Source organism: Gnatocerus cornutus, chromosome 1 (genome assembly GCF_029298725.1).
Source record: "Gnatocerus cornutus isolate USDA-ARS CGAHR chromosome 1, icGnaCorn1.1, whole genome shotgun sequence".
In the NCBI taxonomy this organism is placed as follows: Eukaryota; Metazoa; Arthropoda; class Insecta; order Coleoptera; family Tenebrionidae; genus Gnatocerus; species Gnatocerus cornutus.
In genome coordinates, this window is record NC_142233.1 from 36,132,716 (window position 1) to 36,150,387 (window position 17,672).

A 17,672-nucleotide genomic window follows, 5' to 3' on the forward strand; every position below is an offset into this window, starting at 1 on the left:
TAAACGACTTTAACTGGAAAAATTGAGGGAATAACACCTTAAGGATTAATCCCAATCGTCGCGTTTCGAAGTTATGACCATTCGAACTAATGCCACTTGTCACTGTTTTGTTTATCTTTCAATTGATGAATTGTCGAAATTAAATCAGATTGATGACGAAGTGTTAACGAAGCCGCAAAGTTCAAAATGGAAAAGGTCGTGATTTTCGGTTCTACGGGGATGACCGGTTTGTGCGCCGTCGAAGCCGCCGTCAAAAAAGGTAGTTCAAGAAAAAAAATTCTTTTATTATACACCCCTGTTGCAGGTCTTAGTGTGAGGGCGTTCGTCAGAGATCCTTCAAAGCTCCCCGACCACTTGAAAGATAAAGTAGAAATCGTCCAAGGTGACGTCCTAAACTACAGCGATGTTTCCAAAGCCGTCGAAGGTGTCAACGGCGTCGTCGTCGTGCTGGGGACCCGAAACGACCTCAAACCCACCACTGTCTTAAGCGAGGGGATGAAAAACATCATTAAGGCCATGAACGAGTTGAAAGTGGAAGTTGTCTCAGTTTGTTTGTCTGCGTTTTTGTTTTATGAACCTGACAAGGTGCCGCCAATGTTTAAAGATTTGAACGCTGACCATCAGAGGCAACTTGATTTGGTCAAAGGGTCGAATTTGAAGTATATTGCGGTTTTGCCTCCCCACATTGCCGGTAAATTGTCTTGTTTTTTGTTTTTTTTTGTTTATTGAGTGTTTTAGATCAACCTGGTTCTGAATATCAGGTGAAACATGATGAGATTCCTGGACGACGTGCGATTTCTAAGCATGATCTTGGGAGATTTCTGGTGGATTCTCTGGCGCTGCCGGAACACTATGGGAAAGTTTGTGGGGTTAGCACCAAAGATTAGAAAGTTGGGACCATTATGAAAGAAAAAAGGTGATAAAAGATTCTGCCAGTTATATAATTCCAGTGTTTATTGACACTAAATCACTTTTTTTAGTAGTTTTGAACATATGGCAGCATTGTGTCAATTATTTGTACTAGATCATAACTCCTTTTTCATATAGGTCTTCATAATTGTACCAAGTTGGGGCGAGGGCATAGGGGGTGGTTTTGGGGCCCCTTGCCAGTTCTCTTTACAATTATTATTATTACAATTAATGGTGCTAGTTGGTGTATAGTTCCCATATATAGACACAGGTTGGCATTCCACATAACCCAGTTTACTGTAAAACCCCTCCTGGCCTTTTGTTGATAAATAAATCATTTTTAATTGTAGATAATTTCGACAGTAATCTTCAGCCTTCTTCATTAAAGTGGTCCCAAAACCTTGTCCTCTAAGGTCTCTTTTAATCACCACAGATTCAACAAAACAAGCCTCTTTTAGGCTGGGAATGGGAGACAGTTTTAAATGCCCAATAACATCTTCCTTTTTTATAAGAATTAGACTTGTGGGGAGCTTATCTGAGGAGCTTTCCAAACTTCGCAGTCGGGCAGTTTCACTTCGCTTCCATTCCTCGTTGATTAGCTTACAGCAATCATTTATGTACTTTTTGTGGAGGTGCAGGGGGACCACTGAGGTTTCCACCTAGAAGGAGAGAATGTGAAATTTATTTGAACTGATCATTTCAAAAACCTTCATATTTTGTTTCATTGGAATTTAATTATAACTCGCGACATTGCAAAATTTCGTCATGCGTATTTATGGGCGCATTTTGAGGTTAGAAAAAGTTGAGTCATGTGTCAAGTTATGAAATGCAATTTATAGTATGTAGGTATTGTCATTAATTGAGACGATACTGGTGAAAAATGTCTAGAATTCCAATTTTTTCAAAAAAAAAATCCTTTTCACTCAAACGATGTAAATCTATTTAATTTGAAATTTTTTTATTTTTTTAATTTTTGGTCATAACTCGTAAACTATTTATCCTATTGATCTCAAATTTGGCGAGTAGATAGATCTCGACCTTCTCTTTCGATTGATGTAGAATTAAACGTCCTTTTATCTTGAAAACTGATTGAAAATCACCCCAAAATGACCCCTCTAAAACAGTTTTTGGCCAATGCCTCGTTTATTTATTAAGCTAACTCAACAAATTCGGGCTCATTTTACGCAGAATGACACGCTGAATTCAAAAACGCAAGAATTTTTAATTTTGGTCGACAAATAACTGAGTTATGACCGTTTAAATTTTCGAATATTTGAATTTCAGTTTTTTCAAATGTTTAAAATCCGGTATCTTCGAAATTAAAAGATAAATTGAAACGGTTTGCGCCATCGTCTTTCTCGCGTCTTTCTAGATTAGAATCAAAGTGTTATCTCGTTTTTGAAAAATTTGAAAAATTAACTTTTTAGAACTCATGCATTGGCCTCATTTTACGCAGAATTTCACGAGGAATCCAAAAACGTAAGTGTCGTTATGAGCGCTCCACAAATAACCGAGTTATGGCCGTTTACATTTTTGGATATTTGAATTTCAGTTTTTTCAAATGTTTAAAATCCGATATCTTCGAAACTAACTGGTTGTTACATAAAGACCTGACATCCGATAAAAAAATTTCAATTTTTCCTTGATTTTAGGAATGGCCGATTGCTTTGTTCGCATCCCCAAAGAACAAGGTGTTTTGGCCTACTGGCGTGTTAATCTGGCCAATGTCATTCGTTATTTTCCCACACAAGCTCTTAACTTCGCCTTCAAAGACAAGTACAAGCAAATCTTCTTCAGTGGTGTTGACAAGCACACACAGTATTTGATATCTATATTTTTATCACGAAGACCGGTGATCATCTTAATAAAAATAAAAAACTTGGTGATTGCATTCATTCTTATTTTATATTGTTTCACTCAATTAAATTAAAAAACGAATTCAAAGAAATAAAACTGTCCAGTCCTTTTGTATTTGAGAAAAAGTGAAATGTTAAACTACATATGGGCCCAAATACACAAAAATTTAAATCAGTCGAAAAAGCAACTCGAAATCTATCAACTGACCAAATCTCAGATCTTCAATTAAAGACCGATATAAACTACAACGTTTTAATGGTCCTAAAGTGGAAATTATGTTTGGATTCGATTGTTGTTTTACTTTTGAAAGGAGAAACGCCCTATTGTCAAAAGAACCCCGCGTCTTTTTTAGAGGAGAACGCACGAATGCGAAAGAACCCCATAGGTGGTCAGTTCTCAATTCCGAAGTTTTGGGTCCAAAAAAACATAGTTTCCTGCGTCATCGTTTTTCTCGCGTCTTTCTATATAAGAATTAAATCTTTTCTCGATTTTTAAAAATTTGAAAAAATAACTTCGACCAAAGGATTTAATTTGTCTAAACCTAATTCCGTCGATATCCCGCTTATTTTTGGAGCAAATTTGAGTTTTTTGGTCTCATTTTACGCAGAATTTCGCGTAGATTCCAAAAACCTGAGAATAGTTAAGATCGGCTAACAAATAAGCGAGTTATGGTCGTTTAAATTTTTGACTTTTCAAGAGACCGTGCTTTTTATAATGCACGTATTGGATACCGAGTTTGTCATCCTTAGTTCTAGTATTCCTAGTCGTTACAAAGCAAAATCGGCACTACGCATTGCGCCCCCCGTGTCTTGTATATTACATAGGGAAATATCTTTTTAAATAAAATAACCCCAAGCCTTTCGCTCAACATCGTTAATTTCCGATGGGAACGTCACGATCTCAACACCCGGACTTTCCCGAAACTCCCCGACTGTCTAGGACGTCTGGCTTTTCTTCCGCGTCGTGTTGTGTCCAAATTTCCAATTTTTGCAAGTTTTTTCGTTTTACCACTCGCGAAGAAGTGTTATTTAGTGAAGGTTTTGTGATAAGAGTGAAGGTGATGTGTGCGAACCCCAGTTTTAGCAGTTTTATCAGTTTAGTGTGCGAAATTCAACGAGTGTTTTGGCGCGAAAGTGTTTCATGGTGAAACAGGAAAGTGGAAGTGTTCTATCACACGTAAATTTCTTCTGGAGGTTCTGGAATTGAAGGAATCTAATGGGAGTTGGTTATTTTCAAGAATAATCGACAATTTAGACACATAACGGAAAATCAAGTTTGGTCTAGTCGGTGCAGGTGTGACGTCATCACGCGAACAAGGGTGAGTGAACCTGCTGTTGGTTTTAGGGACGTTTTTTTTGGATTTTTAAACTGAAATATCTCCAGAACCATGACAGATATTAAGATGCGGTTTTCACCATCGTTTTCTACGCTCTTCAGCCGATAAGAGTCACATCTTACATATCCCGAATTTCAAGTTTTAAGAAAGTTGCAAAAATGAAGTTTCTAAATTTAATTCGGTCGATATCTCGCTTATTTACAGAGCAATCTCAAATTATTAGGGCTCATTTTACGCAGAATTTCACGCAGAATCCGAAACTGGGCGATACTTTCACGTACGTCAATAAATAACCGAAGTCGAAGCGTTTAAAGCTGCGGATAGTGAATTTTTAGTTCCGAAATTTATTTATTGCGCCAAGTGTCTTAAATAAATAATTACCACTCACCGGCCATATATCGCACTAAAAACACTGACAAAAATTATTAAATACTGCACGAAATACAATTTAAATGGACCGGCGCCCTATGGAGTGAAAGGTTGCATAAAATCCAGGCGGCCACAAAAAGTGAGGTTAGATTAGTTCTTAGTTTTGTCATGGTTGTCATCAACAAACAAGTGATTTAAACCAGTGGTTTTTATAAACTTTTAGGGAAAAACATACATTAATTAAAGGTACAAGCTACACTTTCAGATAAACATTACTGAAAATTTGGAGCTAACCTAATGGTCTCGTTTTAGGGCCCCCACGATGGCAATGATTCCAGGAAGACTAGGAATGGTCCCCGGCATCCCAGACAATCTTCTAAGCCTCTCATGGCACGATTCAGCTTGGATCCCAATTCTCAATACTTCAAATGTGATGGATTACTTTTCAGAGCGTTCAAATCCTTTCTTTGATAAAACGTGCAACAATGAAATAATTAAAATGCAACGTCTGACTCCCGATCAACTCCAGTAAATCCCACAGAACTACTCGTAATTTAAATATTGACAAAACTGCTTTTTAGAAACATGACTGGGCTAGAATATGTTTTATTACACGTCCAAGAACCAATTTTATACGTCATTAGAAAGCAACATAGGCACAGCCCCCAGCAAGTAACCCCTCTGGCTGACTATTATATTATAGCTGGAGTTGTTTACCAAGCACCTGACTTGGCCAGTGTCTTAAATTCGCGATTGGTACTGATTTTTCCACTCTTTCCAATTTCTGTAAAGTTTGTTCCAGTTGTCGGCGGTTCACCATCTGCAGTCCTCCTTTGAAGAGGTCGCGAGTTTCGCCAGGTACCACCCCAGTAAAGGATACTCTTGGGACTTCAAATCACAGAAATCCACCGACAAAATAAAGACCAAAGAGGAAAAACCGCGAGAAGAGCCAAGTTCTTTGTTTCAGAGACAAAGGGTGGATATGTTGTTGGGAGAACTCATCAAGAAGTTTCCTTTACCGACGCCCCCACAGCCCAGATCCAACCCTGCACCGCCTGCGAAGACTTTGATCGAAAACGGGACGGCTGAAGGGAAGGAACCTAAAACGGAAGGGACTCAGGAGAAAATCAAGCCCCCGCCCGAAAAAAAGCCGCGATTAAATTAAACATTGTATTTATTAAACAAAAAAGTATGTACAGTTGAGATTTAACATCTGCAGCTCACCCGAACATCTTCTTCACCATCTGATTGAACTGATGCTCGGCCTTGTGCAGCTCACTTTTGGCCTGCTTCATCAGTTCAACAGCAGCTTTGTTTTCAGGTTCCGCGGCTAAAACGATCTCCAGTTCGTCCCTGGCGAGTTCGAAATTCCTATCTTTGGAATAAGCAACTGCGAGCTTATAGTGCGCTTTGAGATTATCCCCATAACTAAGAACTTTCTTGCAAGCATCTAAAGTAAGCGACCATGCCTCAGTCTTCAAATAAAACGACGCTAAATTATTGTACAAGTTTGCTTTGAGTGCGTAAATCTCGCTCAAAGGAACGCCGTCGATTTCTTTCGGTGGCGTCTCTGCGTTTATTGGTATGGAATGTAAGATTTTCAGACCTCTTGCGAATCTGTACGCGGCGTCTTTGCTTCGGTTTTGTTTGTACAGCGCCACGCCGTTTTCTTTGTGGTTTTGTGCGATTTGGAGTTTTTGCTTTGCGCTCCATTCGTAAATGCGTCCGTTGGTTTTGATATGTAGCAACTTTACAGTGAACGTCGTTTTTTCCGGTTGGATTTTAAACTTCGCCGTTTCTTGTTCGTTCATGGTAATCAAACACAAATCTAAAGTTCGTCGGATTTCATTATCACTATCGCCTATTACTAATGTAGCGTTGTTGTATTCTAAAAACGAATCTGGACAATCTGAGATTAATATCCGACATTCAGTCTGTTCTGATGGCTTTTTACCCCATTCACCTTCTACTAATACTAATTTGTGGATGCGACCACTTGGTGAGACCCACATTTTAACACTCGGATTCGGTGCTAAACTTGTCGTCTAGGATCTCCAAAGTGAGCTGGTAGTAGTCCTTGGCCAAATTATCATCTGACGCGAGAGAACCAGGCAGCGCCAACTTACAGTCGACGTAGAATTGCCCCGTTGACCTGTTTGAAGTAAGCAAACAGTGCAGTGGAGTTTGTGCGCCTTGCCGAGGACTCTTAACCACCACGAGTCGGATGGGCCACTGAAGGCCGTACAGGAATTTGTTGCTCAAGAACGAATAGTAGCGGTAGATGTTAGTTTCGACGTTGCCTGGGTCGACCGCGTTCACTATTATGTTCGTATCTAAAAAAAAAAGAAGTTGAGAGGGTGCTGAGACAGTTGAGATCTTACTGAATAGTTTTTGAGACAAGTAACGCGTAAACAAAATCAGGGCTAGTTTGGTGACCCCGTATGCGACTAGATGAGATCTGAATTCCGTCTGGCATTTACTGATCGCCGTTAGATCGTACGAGTTGACTAGTTTGTGGGCTTGAGACGACACGTTGATTATTCGGGCGTGATCTGCTTTCCGCAGGAGGTTTAGCAGCTTGTGGGTCAGAATAAAGTGACCTGAAACAGAAATAACAAAAAAAAAACTTTATTTTCTCTTGAGAAACTCACCTAAATAGTTTGTCTGGAATGTGATTTCATAACCATCTTCTGTAGCAGTGTGTGGATGATAAAATATCCCCGCGTTGTTCACCAAAGCATAAATTTCTTGAAACTCCCTCTCCAAAGACTCGGTAAACTTGAAAATGCTGGCAAATGAGGCAAGATCCAACTGCTTGACAAAAATCTTGTTCTTCTGGTTGACTTTTGCCAAAATCTCCCTCTTGGCGTTAATCCCCTTCTCCACGTCTCGACACGCGAGCACTAGCGTCGCCCCTAAAGTTTATACATCCAGTACAAGGTTACAAAAGTCCTAAACTCACCTCTTTGGGCGAGTTCTAGAGCTAGAGCTTTTCCAATTCCTGAATTAGCACCGGTGATGACGACGACGAGCCCGTCTAATCTTGCAGTACATTTACAGACACCTCCGGCAAAATAACGACTTAAAATTGCGAATAAGAACAATTGTGCGATTTTATTGGTTAGAAACACTCACTATAAACTGTATGTTACTGAGCCTGCTACGATGGTACCAGCGATGTACTTCCACATAACGACGGGAGTTCTTGAAATTGCGGTTTTTTGATGAAGGGACGAGATTTATTGCAGTGGAAGTGCGTTTTAAATTTTTGTGGAAACTTCTAAACGGCGAGTAGTTCGTATGCACAACCGCGCCGTAAATAATATGCACAACTGTCAAAAAGTAGATACAAAGTTTCGATCTTCATCAATGTAAGGAAATAAAAATTGACGAGATCGATTCGTTGGTATAATAATGAACTCTGACTGGGCACAATTTTTGCATTATTTTGTCCCTCCACGTTTATTTTTAATCAGTCCATAGCTCCATCCGAACTACTTTCTAGTTACTTTTGACCTACTAATATCGCATTTGTTTTTTGAGGTTAGTTTCGTTTCTTGTTATTATTTTAATAAAAACAGGTATTTTTTTGGTTTATTTCTTATTAATTGAAGTAACCATTTTCTTTTTAGTTGGCTCTACAAAATGCAAGCCCTTGGCACTAAAAAAGAGCGCTACCACCTGCACAACTACCTAACAGTTCTTGTAAAATCCCTCGAAAACCGCCGTACAATAATCGACCTAAGAAACGAAAGCAGCGTCGTTGGTCTCATCAAGCACGTCGACGGTCACATGAACGTGGAAATCGAGTCGGCTGCTTTTTACGATCCTCGAGGAATTGTCCATAATTTTAAACATTTCTATGTCAGTGCTAGAAACATTCGCTACGTTCATATTCCTGAGGGATTATCAATGACTGACCTCATGAAGAATCAACTGAGTCAGATGAAATGCTCCAAAGTTGTGCAACCAAAGAAAGACAGCTTTAGGACCATGATGGCGAAACGGTACAATGCTGACACTGTGCAAAGAGCCTATGGGGCGCAACCAGGCCCTTCAGGATACAAGTAAAGTTGTTTTTTTATGATGTGTAAATAAATTTGGTTTGTATAATGTGTTGCATACCTTACAGAGGCTAAAATTTTGAATACCCACCTTTCAGTTGCCTTTTTGCAGTGGTAAAACCTAACTGAAGATTACAATGCAACAATTCTTCAACTTGCGAACGTACAATAACATTCCTAACCGATCTAACAGTACTTGTTACATTTTCTGGCCTCTGTTACGGTCGGATGCTGAACAATCTAGAGCATTTCACGGTAGCGACGATTTTCGGCTATTATTACATTAGACACGTCTGGTATTACCACTACTTATCGCCTCCTTTTTTTCAATTCAATTCAGTTCTATTCACCGCAATCTCAGAAAAATAATTAGAAGAACCCACACATAAAATCTAATTACACGAAAACAGTACAATAAAACTCGTGAATGCAGAATGAACTTGTCCGTTTCTCTTTTTCCAAGCCAGTGATTCTGCAATGTCAAGCGCAAATCGTTGAACTTGACTGTGGCGTGGTGTAGTAAATGATGAAATTGATGAAAGTCGGAGGAGATTATAAAGAATGTTTGCCACGCACCGATGGCCCCTCGCTACGTGTTCCTAGTATGGCCAGTGCCAATGGTGAAAGTCGATGGCCAATTTTATTCTATAATTAGTATTCGACGAGAAAAACACTCACACTCTTCACATCGACGAACAAGGAATCGCTTTTATTAGAAAAAGCATATTTTCGCTTAAAACGATCCGAGAAGAACAGATTTCGTTTTTTGTTCAGTCTGTAAAGTGGGTCGGTTTTATTATTCTAGTTTTATCAAAATGAAGGATTATCGGGATTAATATTTACTATTTATGTCGAAAACATAAATTTCCGTTATCACCAAGTGTAAAAATAGCACTGGTCGCGATTAATCACCTCAATCAGATAAAGTCGCCCGCTGAATTTTTCAAAATTAAATTAACACTTGACCGTGATTGCAATTAAATTAGCAGGCGAGAAAGGAGGACAAGTAACAATCTCGGAATTCAATGGAAAACGAACGTGTACATGTATAGGTAGCTTACAATAGCTGTTTTTCTACTAGAAAACCTACTTAAACGCATTAAATTTTCACAAGTTCCCACTTTATCGCTATATTGTTATTTTTTGATCTACCTTTTGATATTTACCTGAAAGTGAGTTGGAGCTGCAATGAAAGGTGCTCAAGTAAAACAAAGAGAAAGACGATGAAATGAGAGAGGCTTGAAAGGAAATTGTGAAGGTTTCAGTGGCGCGTTTTTACCAGAAGCAGCAAAAAAGGGGGTTTTCACCAAGTGCAACTTTGTTAGAGGACTCGATTATTATTAGCTAATTATTCTCTTTTTACATATAACCAATTTTTTAACCCATTAAATTGAATGGTCAACTTAAGATAATATGGAGAAAGTGTTTTTTATAAGAAAGTGATTGTAGTTTAGACTTAAAAAATGGGACGAAATCGGTTTTTACGGAACCCTTTTACAAGCACTTAAAACAGTTTTTTCGGACTAGGCGTTGCAATTTACATATCAGATGAGTCGCATCTGATGGGAATTTCACTTGGACTAATTAATTACGCAACAATTTTTATGTCAAATGTCAAATTCCAACTTTAAATAAAGAAATAACTGTCAAAGTGGATACTTCACCTAAGCCGACTGTATGTATGATTAATTATTTCTCGAAAATAGTGCGCTTTTGGATTTCAGTCACCATGGCAACCATTAGATTGTTTGAAAAAAAAACAAAAAAAACTGGCGGTTTTTGCACAAAATGACAAATGATCGAAAACGCGAAGAAAATTGTGTTAGATTTATTCATATTGGTGCACCAGGTATGAAAAACTTGTAAAGAATTTGATATTTTATTCAGTGACCATCTGCTCAGTACCACGTCTAGAATTTTTATAAAGTGATTTTCACTCAGTCATTAGTATTTTATGGGCGCCTTGATAGTAATTATAGTTAGTTATTTATCCATTAAAATCAGCCGTGGAACATCTGTTGGTAGGAGTAATATTGAAATAAAGAGTTCTCCCAAAAATTTATTGCAAATCATAATAGACAACAAATAAATAAATAACACGCTGATGATCAAAATAAGTAAGCTAATCGAAATAAATAAGGAAACAATAAATACGCTTATTTACAAAATGAAATTTACACACCTAGAAATTAGACGTTAATTCTAGAGAAGAAAATTCCGTACAGATTACATGTAGCATAACACGATTAAAGTGCATGATAATAAACAATTCATTCATATAAAAATGTACACAAGGTCGACATAAATCACTCTAAAATCCAACAGTTTAAAATCTTCCGAGCTTTAATAACGGCGCCACACTTAAATGAAATGTTTTTAAAACAAAACAATAGGATAAGAAAATGAAGCGTTAAATCTATAATTAACTTAATTAGCACAAGTAGAAAGTAAGTGATAATTATTAAAAAGTATGCTAACTACAATTAGGAAAAAATGAACCAATGATACAGTTTCGTGCTTTTTAGAGTGGACATTTTTCCGCAAAGTAAAAAGCGTAACGAATTAATTCCAATTAACTAGAAATTTCTAAATTTTTCGCTAATAATAATCGTTATTATAATACAAACCGCATTTGGGTGAAAGTCGAAGCTAAAAGTAAGTGGGTCGTGTTCTGAATAATGCATTCGCGGTTTTTGATTCAAGGCCCGAAATCGCAGAAGATACCAACTTTTCCCATATGAAAAAAAAACTACAAAAACTATCCCCACTGTCGTCGCCGTTGGGCAAGTAAAAGTTCAGCATCAAGGTCCCAATTGTCATGAATTTTACCCTTCTTATTGAGCGATGGCCGTTAAAGGTCTCTGTCGGAAACCTTTGGAGCCATCGGGACCACGAGGCAGCCTCACCACGTTCTCTCCGTTCTGGAAAGCCGTGCTGTTGCTTCTAGATCTTGGATTGCTGCATTCCGACGATTGACTAGCGGAAGACAACCGCCTGTTGTAACTATTCTCAGATCCTGACAAACTACAAGCGCTCATTCTGCGCGGAAGGAACAAGCTCGAGTCGCTCGAATCGCGACTGCCATAACTCAAACGCCGCGGCATGTAAATGAAGTTAGCCTCAGTGCTGGACGCGGACAAGCGGCGTTGGAGCCACGCCGCCGGCTCGATGTATCTAGAAGGAAAGTGAGCGGATGATCCTCTCCGCAAACGCGTTCCTTTTTTGAGATCTTCCGCCTCGGAACTGCTCGGACAAGAGCTGATGTAATCCGTGTCGGAAAAGTTCTTATTGTTGTTGTTAGACTTCTTGTTGGCTTTCTTCTTACGCTCCGGATGAGGAACATTGTTGAGTTCGTACACCTTCATCGGTTCGCCGAGGGTGTGCTGCAACTGGATGGCGTTTCTGGCTGATTCGGAAGTAACAAATTCGACTAAAGCGCACACGATTCCCGCCAACGAAGGGTTCTTGTTGATGAACTGTCGAACGTCGGCCGGGATGGGGTTGCCGGGGCGCAAAATTCGGATCAGAGCGATTTCGCCACACACTTTGAACAACTCGGCGACGTTCTCGATGGTGGCTTTGTCTATGGGCATGTAAACCGCCACCACAGTGCGCGAAGGGGTGGTCTCGTCGTACTGAGGCAAAGGATCTAGTCGCCGTAATTTGGTACCAGCTTCGTTAATTTCTAGTTTCGTGGAACGAGACAAGGCGTGAGCCACCACTCTCCAATCTTTAGTCAGATGTTTGACCCTTTTGAAGCTAGAAATCAGTTTCAAACTGACGTACCCTTCCTTGTTCCTCTTCACGTGTTTGAGCAAGAACGCGTCTTTCGTTATGTTGGCGTCCGAGAAGTAGAACTCGACTTGTTGGACGATTTTATCCGCAAGCTCTTCAGACGGTGCTTGGAACGGAGGCTCCGTCACTTCCGGAGTGACTTCACACCCCGAATCCTTCCCACCGCCTGCAGATCCTGTGTCGGACGCGCTGTCCGAAAGATCGGCCATGTGGGCCCCTTCGTCTTCCGCTTCACCAGGATTCTCCTCGGTCGCAGGACTGCGATCGAACGACAGCGAGACATCGCTATCAATCGACGAGATGCTGTCCCTTGTCTCCAACATCTTCGACGGCGGCGAGAAAGACAGATTGCCAACTTCATCCAGTTCGTTCTTCTCCATGAGCTCTTGCTCGTTGATGGTTTCTTCGACTGGTGCCGGCATTGTTAATCACTTAGGGAACTAATATCACAATTTATCACTGGAGTCCTCTCGATTGGTCAGTCTTCTTCTTTTAAGGCACTTTCACATCGAAAACGTACACTGCGTTAGTATGTCGTGTGAATGTAGGTCACACGTGGTGATCGGGTTTGCTACTGCCACAACACACCTGTTTGATGACCTAGCTTTCAGCGTACTACTAGAGTCGCGCCACTGTGATGCTGGCTTTATAGGCGACTTCGCCCCACCTTGCCGAGCAGGGTCAGTTGTATGAGAGGTGAAACCTCTTCTCGTGTCATGGCCGAGAACCTGACCTATCGTAACAAGTTGCGGCGCTACTTCGGAGTGGTGGAGGCCCAAAACTAAGGACCGTCTAAAGCCAAAAATGGTGCATGCGCCTCCTTAAAACCAATCTTGTTTCTGACGCTTCATTTATCAAAATCGACACTACTCATTTCGAATCAACGCCAAGGACCCATGAATCACCATGAAGATCCTTGACTAGGCACTAATTCGTCGTGTGCCATCACAAATTTAGTTTTATTTTTGTTTACACAGCAATAAAGGGATTTTCTGATAGCGTCCCAACTTAAACCCTTTATTTGCCTCCAGATAAGCGTTTCGTTTAGTGACAAGTAGAAAAATCCATTTGAATAAATCAAAAGGTACGATTAAATAAAGCGGGTGAACGAACTACACGTTATATAACTCTAGATTTACCCAAATTTCCAATGATTCGTTGTCTATGAATCAAAGGATGTAAAAATGACGCAATACTTTCTAGTTTAGGTCTATTATTGGTTTAAATGAGCGAGACGTGGAGGATATTTCGACGGGAATTGAACAATTAAAGTAGAAAATCAATTTTTCATTCGTTGCGGTGTTACAACAACGTTTATACTGCGAGAATAACTTAACGAGCGCTAGTGTAATTGGATTAAACGGGGCAAATTGCGATTAAAAAGTGGAGCGTAAATTTTCAAAAATTCTTGGGTGTAAATCAGACTTTCAAGAAAATTAGGGGGAAATTGAACGTAGCGACTGCCAACTCAAAATTGCTAGGGACTGCTACCAACGTGATTTTTTAATGGTAATGATTTTCATCTAGTCGCCTAGTTAATTCAAGTGCCGCTTTACTTTACGCTTTACGAAGATGATGATTAGAACGTTGGCTCAAAATACTCTTCAAAAACAATATCAAAGCTGCCTAATTTTGTTATTTGTTGTTTAAATCGCCTCCCCGTTGCCGATTTTGATGTTTGACAAGTGACATTATTGACAGAAGTCCGAAATGTCAAAACTAGTTTAAACAGAACAGTACGAGCGGCACAGCAAGAATTATTCCAAAGCCAACTAGACGAAAATCATGCTTGTCTTAACGGAGAGAATATTAATTTTACTCCAGGATATAAATATTCTTGAGATTAATATTTTTCAGTTTTAAATGTTAAAGATGTCGCCCAGTCACGGATATTGTTATAAGCGATAAAGGATCTACGCAAAATTCTCAAATAAAATTTCCCCTGAATTAACATTTGATTTTATCTAAAAATGAGATGCATGTAATCATGATGAAATATTAATAAAACAATTTAAAAGCAAGAAAGGTTTTCAACGTGTTATTTAATGCCCACCACATACGTTATTATATTAATTGGAAAGATAGTCTAATCGCGCACTGTTATCTTTAATTTATGGCCGCCAATAAAATAATTTCAAGAAAAAACGGGCGTTCAATTATCATTATTTTAATTGCGAGATTCAAAGACATATTTCGGATGCACTTCAATTACGATTCTTCAATAATTGGAGCAATTATCATCATTGCTGTTAAGTGGATAGAAAGGCAGCTGGCGTCACGAGACAAAGAATCGTTTTGTAACCAATTCTAGCACCCCAATAAATTAAATAATAGCAAAAGGACAGGAGAACATTGCTAGCACTCAAATTGACCCAGTTTTCCTCCGCACGGCTGTGTTTTTTCACGTAAAAACTGAATTTCTAGCCGTTTTCGTCTTCGTTTTAGCTAGTTGACCTGTCAAACGAACGATGTTCTTGACTTTCCCCGACCACACTATGTGAAATTCTCTATTAGAGCATGCCCAGAATAATACTTTCAAATACGTTCTCTCTCTTATTTCAAATTTTGTCATTAGCAAAAACTCGCAAAAAGTGGAGCACGTTAAAAAACGCAATAATTAAAGAGCTTTAGCGACTCAATTATTGTGTTTAAAGTACATTTATGCACAATGAGTGGGTTTTCTCCATAATTTTCTGCTTTCTGCAGAAGCCAGTATTTGCCAGAAATCGGGAAATTCGCTCGAAATTTCGTCTCGTATTATTAGAGGTCGATTTAATAAAATTGTCGATAATGGTAATGAACTTTCCGGATATTTAATCCAATAAAGTGGGTCAACTGAAACCACCGTAAGACAAATTGATTATCCTTGAATTAAAAATTCGGCAAGTTTGTATAAACGGTCGTTTTTTATTTTGTTGAAATCGTAAATAATCACAATGGCAGTTACAAAACCCTATCACAATTGCTCGACAAATAATGCTTAGACAGATTAATTTATTACTGTTGCATTGGAACTTTACAAGTAATACTAAATTCAGGTTAACCCGATATAGTGACTTATAAATATGGATTTGCAGCACTACAAATAATTTATTTAAATGGGACAAAAATTCACTAGCACTGACAACATTGCATTCCGTAACTGCGTAACAAGAAGAAAATGTGGCGAATTGTGCTTCTTGAGCAGATACTTTTATTATTTTTGTATGTCTTACTGTGAGTTTTGGGGTACAAAAGACGATCGTTATGTCTATGTAATGCGTAATTCAATTTAAACAACTTATCTTTATTTTAAGAGCTAATTGATGCACAGCAATTTTCATGTCACAATAGACAAATGTCAAATTCTGGGGGACAATGATGCCAACCTTCTCATCTCAAAATTTCCAGCTACTTTAACAAAATTCCAACCATAAATAATAATAACTGTCAAAATGAACAAATTGACTATTGTATACCTCATTTTGACTGTAGAGAATTTATCGACTTAATAATTTTAGAAAAAAACAGGATAAGCAGGGGTAAGTTAGATACCTGTAATAGCTACATGTCAATTTTTATTAATACATGGCGCCAGAAGCAACTGTCAATTTTTTGGAAGTTGCTAGATACACTAACGTTCAAAAGTCTTGCACTCTCTCCATTTTTGTTATTAGAAAAGCCAGTATGTTTTTTGGTTTTAAATTTAACAAAAAATTCTAGGCGTAAACTTCCCTGAAGCGATTATGTACATCAAAAACCAAATATTTTCAACTTTTTTTTATTAAAATTTGTATTTTTGTTAGTTTTAAAGTTGACAATGAAATTTGGGGAGGTTACTACTCCTAAAGTGTTCATTATAATTTTATTATAGGACGGACCAAATATTTTCAATTTTTTTCTATTAAAACTCGTATTTTTGTTAGTTTTAAAGTTATGACAATGAAATTTGCTGAGGTTATTACTTCTAAAGTGTTTATTAACTGTGCCAAAGTGCAAAATTTTAGAACCAAAAATAGAAATTTTAGAAAAGATCAAACTAAATTTTTCAACTTTTTGTTATTAAAATTTGTACAAGGTGTTTATAAATGTTTCTAGCATCAAGCGTGGCTTTGGAATTCCTGTCGTACACTATTTTGCCGCTTTATTTTCATGGTGAATATAACTATCTTGAAAATTATTCATAATGTTACTTCATGACGTTTTAGTTACGGTTTTGTGTCCAAGTTTTCGATTTTCAGGTTTTAAACCACAACTGGAACAGTTTATTTCTCACAACTTACTTTGCTCCATGTTTGAGGTTAACTGCAAATGTCAGTTGACAAATCGAAACCCACATTTGTAATGAGCGGCACATTTCTTTGACATTTCATAGCCACCCTTGATGCTAGAAACATTTATAAACACGTATTTTTGTTAGTTTTGAAATTTTGACAATGAAATTTGGGTGGTGCAAGATTTTTGAACCACCCAAATTTCATTGCCATCTCAAATCTGCCATGAAAATAACAAAAACAAATTGCTAGAACTTCAAAAATCTTGCACCACCCAAATTTCATTGTCATCTCAAATCTGCTCTGAAAATAACAAAAACAAATTGCTAGAACTGAAATAATTAATGGAATATTAATTTTTGTTCATCTAAGCGTACAGGGCAACTTCTAAAATTTAAAATCGAGTGAGCAGTAATCAATACCGACAAATAATGCGATTGAAATGACTCACTTTGCAGACGTGTCTAACACAGATTACAATTTTTATGGTTTCTGGTGATTAAACAGTGTGAAAAGCGAATTTACACTATTGAAAAGGATTTAGTAATGTGAAATAGGTAATTTTATGAGAAAAAATTATTACCTCACAATCTGCGAGATTTTCCACATTGCAGTAAACTTAAATGCCTAAAAAAACAAGAGATAAAGACAAAAAAGTGAAAGGAAATTCATAAAAACATATTGCTAGAACTGATTACAAAACCTGGAAATTTAGTTACTTTTCGAGTCAATAAAACAGGAAAATCCAACTGCTCTTAAAATTTCTAGAATTTCTGTGCCTACTCATCTTTTTTCTTGCGTCTTTTTAAAGATTTTGAAATCGGGTGAGAGTGCGCAATTTTCACCCATATATGTATAGCACGATATGTATTATTTATGCACGAGAAGACGGCAATTGCCTGTAAAATAAGAAGCTATTCTTACACTAATTGTAAAAGTTTATTGGTAATTTCTGCCTTAAGCTATTCAAAGTAGGTATTGTACATGTGAAAACAATAATTAAGTATTTAAGTGATTTTGCGAAACTCTCACTTGCGCTTTTGTTACACTTTACGCTATTTTAAATGGTTTAGAAACACTTTCAGAGAA

At 38.0% G+C, this 17,672-nt stretch overlaps 7 protein-coding genes across 8 annotated transcripts; 3 read left to right on the plus strand and 4 right to left on the minus strand.

Moving 5' to 3' along the window:
- The first annotated feature begins 60 nt into the window (after positions 1–60).
- On the plus strand, positions 61–1,263 carry LOC148182171 (flavin reductase (NADPH)). Its single transcript, XM_088046454.1, has 3 exons — positions 61–259; positions 305–691; positions 739–1,263. Exons 1-3 carry the CDS (start codon positions 187–189, stop codon positions 885–887), a joined length of 609 nt encoding a protein of 202 aa, XP_087902580.1. The 5' UTR covers positions 61–186; the 3' UTR covers positions 888–1,263.
- Naa80 (N-alpha-acetyltransferase 80) lies at positions 921–1,745 on the minus strand. The gene is made up of 2 exons (XM_088046468.1): positions 1,617–1,745; positions 921–1,568 (listed from the first exon to the last, which is right to left on the minus strand). Exons 1-2 carry the CDS (start codon positions 1,632–1,634, stop codon positions 1,026–1,028), a joined length of 561 nt encoding a protein of 186 aa, XP_087902594.1. The 5' UTR covers positions 1,635–1,745; the 3' UTR covers positions 921–1,025.
- Positions 1,746–4,561: 2,816 nt separating this feature from the next.
- On the plus strand, positions 4,562–5,667 carry MED6 (mediator complex subunit 6). The gene is made up of 4 exons (XM_088046444.1): positions 4,562–4,717; positions 4,784–4,999; positions 5,053–5,227; positions 5,274–5,667. Exons 2-4 carry the CDS (start codon positions 4,794–4,796, stop codon positions 5,634–5,636), a joined length of 744 nt encoding a protein of 247 aa, XP_087902570.1. The 5' UTR covers positions 4,562–4,717; positions 4,784–4,793; the 3' UTR covers positions 5,637–5,667.
- Positions 5,628–6,483, minus strand: LOC148182174 (tetratricopeptide repeat protein 9C-like). The gene has a single exon (XM_088046432.1). It carries the CDS (start codon positions 6,481–6,483, stop codon positions 5,692–5,694), a length of 792 nt encoding a protein of 263 aa, XP_087902558.1. The 3' UTR covers positions 5,628–5,691.
- Position 6,484: 1 nt separating this feature from the next.
- LOC148182175 (retinol dehydrogenase 12-like) lies at positions 6,485–7,803 on the minus strand. Its single transcript, XM_088046423.1, has 5 exons — positions 7,607–7,803; positions 7,434–7,552; positions 7,123–7,386; positions 6,853–7,071; positions 6,485–6,804 (listed from the first exon to the last, which is right to left on the minus strand). Exons 1-5 carry the CDS (start codon positions 7,660–7,662, stop codon positions 6,485–6,487), a joined length of 978 nt encoding a protein of 325 aa, XP_087902549.1. The 5' UTR covers positions 7,663–7,803.
- A 121-nt stretch (positions 7,804–7,924) lies between these two features.
- Positions 7,925–8,584, plus strand: Lsm10 (U7 small nuclear RNA associated Lsm10). 2 transcript variants are annotated; one of them, XM_088046490.1, is made up of 2 exons: positions 7,925–8,014; positions 8,104–8,584. In XM_088046490.1, exon 2 carries the CDS (start codon positions 8,117–8,119, stop codon positions 8,540–8,542), a length of 426 nt encoding a protein of 141 aa, XP_087902616.1. In that variant the 5' UTR covers positions 7,925–8,014; positions 8,104–8,116; the 3' UTR covers positions 8,543–8,584. The 2 variants fall into 2 exon arrangements, with proteins under 2 accessions (XP_087902616.1, XP_087902608.1); XM_088046482.1 differs by having other exon boundaries at positions 7,966–8,052.
- Positions 8,585–11,369: 2,785 nt separating this feature from the next.
- On the minus strand, positions 11,370–12,987 carry LOC148182177 (uncharacterized). Its single transcript, XM_088035534.1, has one exon. It carries the CDS (start codon positions 12,750–12,752, stop codon positions 11,370–11,372), a length of 1,383 nt encoding a protein of 460 aa, XP_087891660.1. The 5' UTR covers positions 12,753–12,987.
- Positions 12,988–17,672: the final 4,685 nt, after the last annotated feature.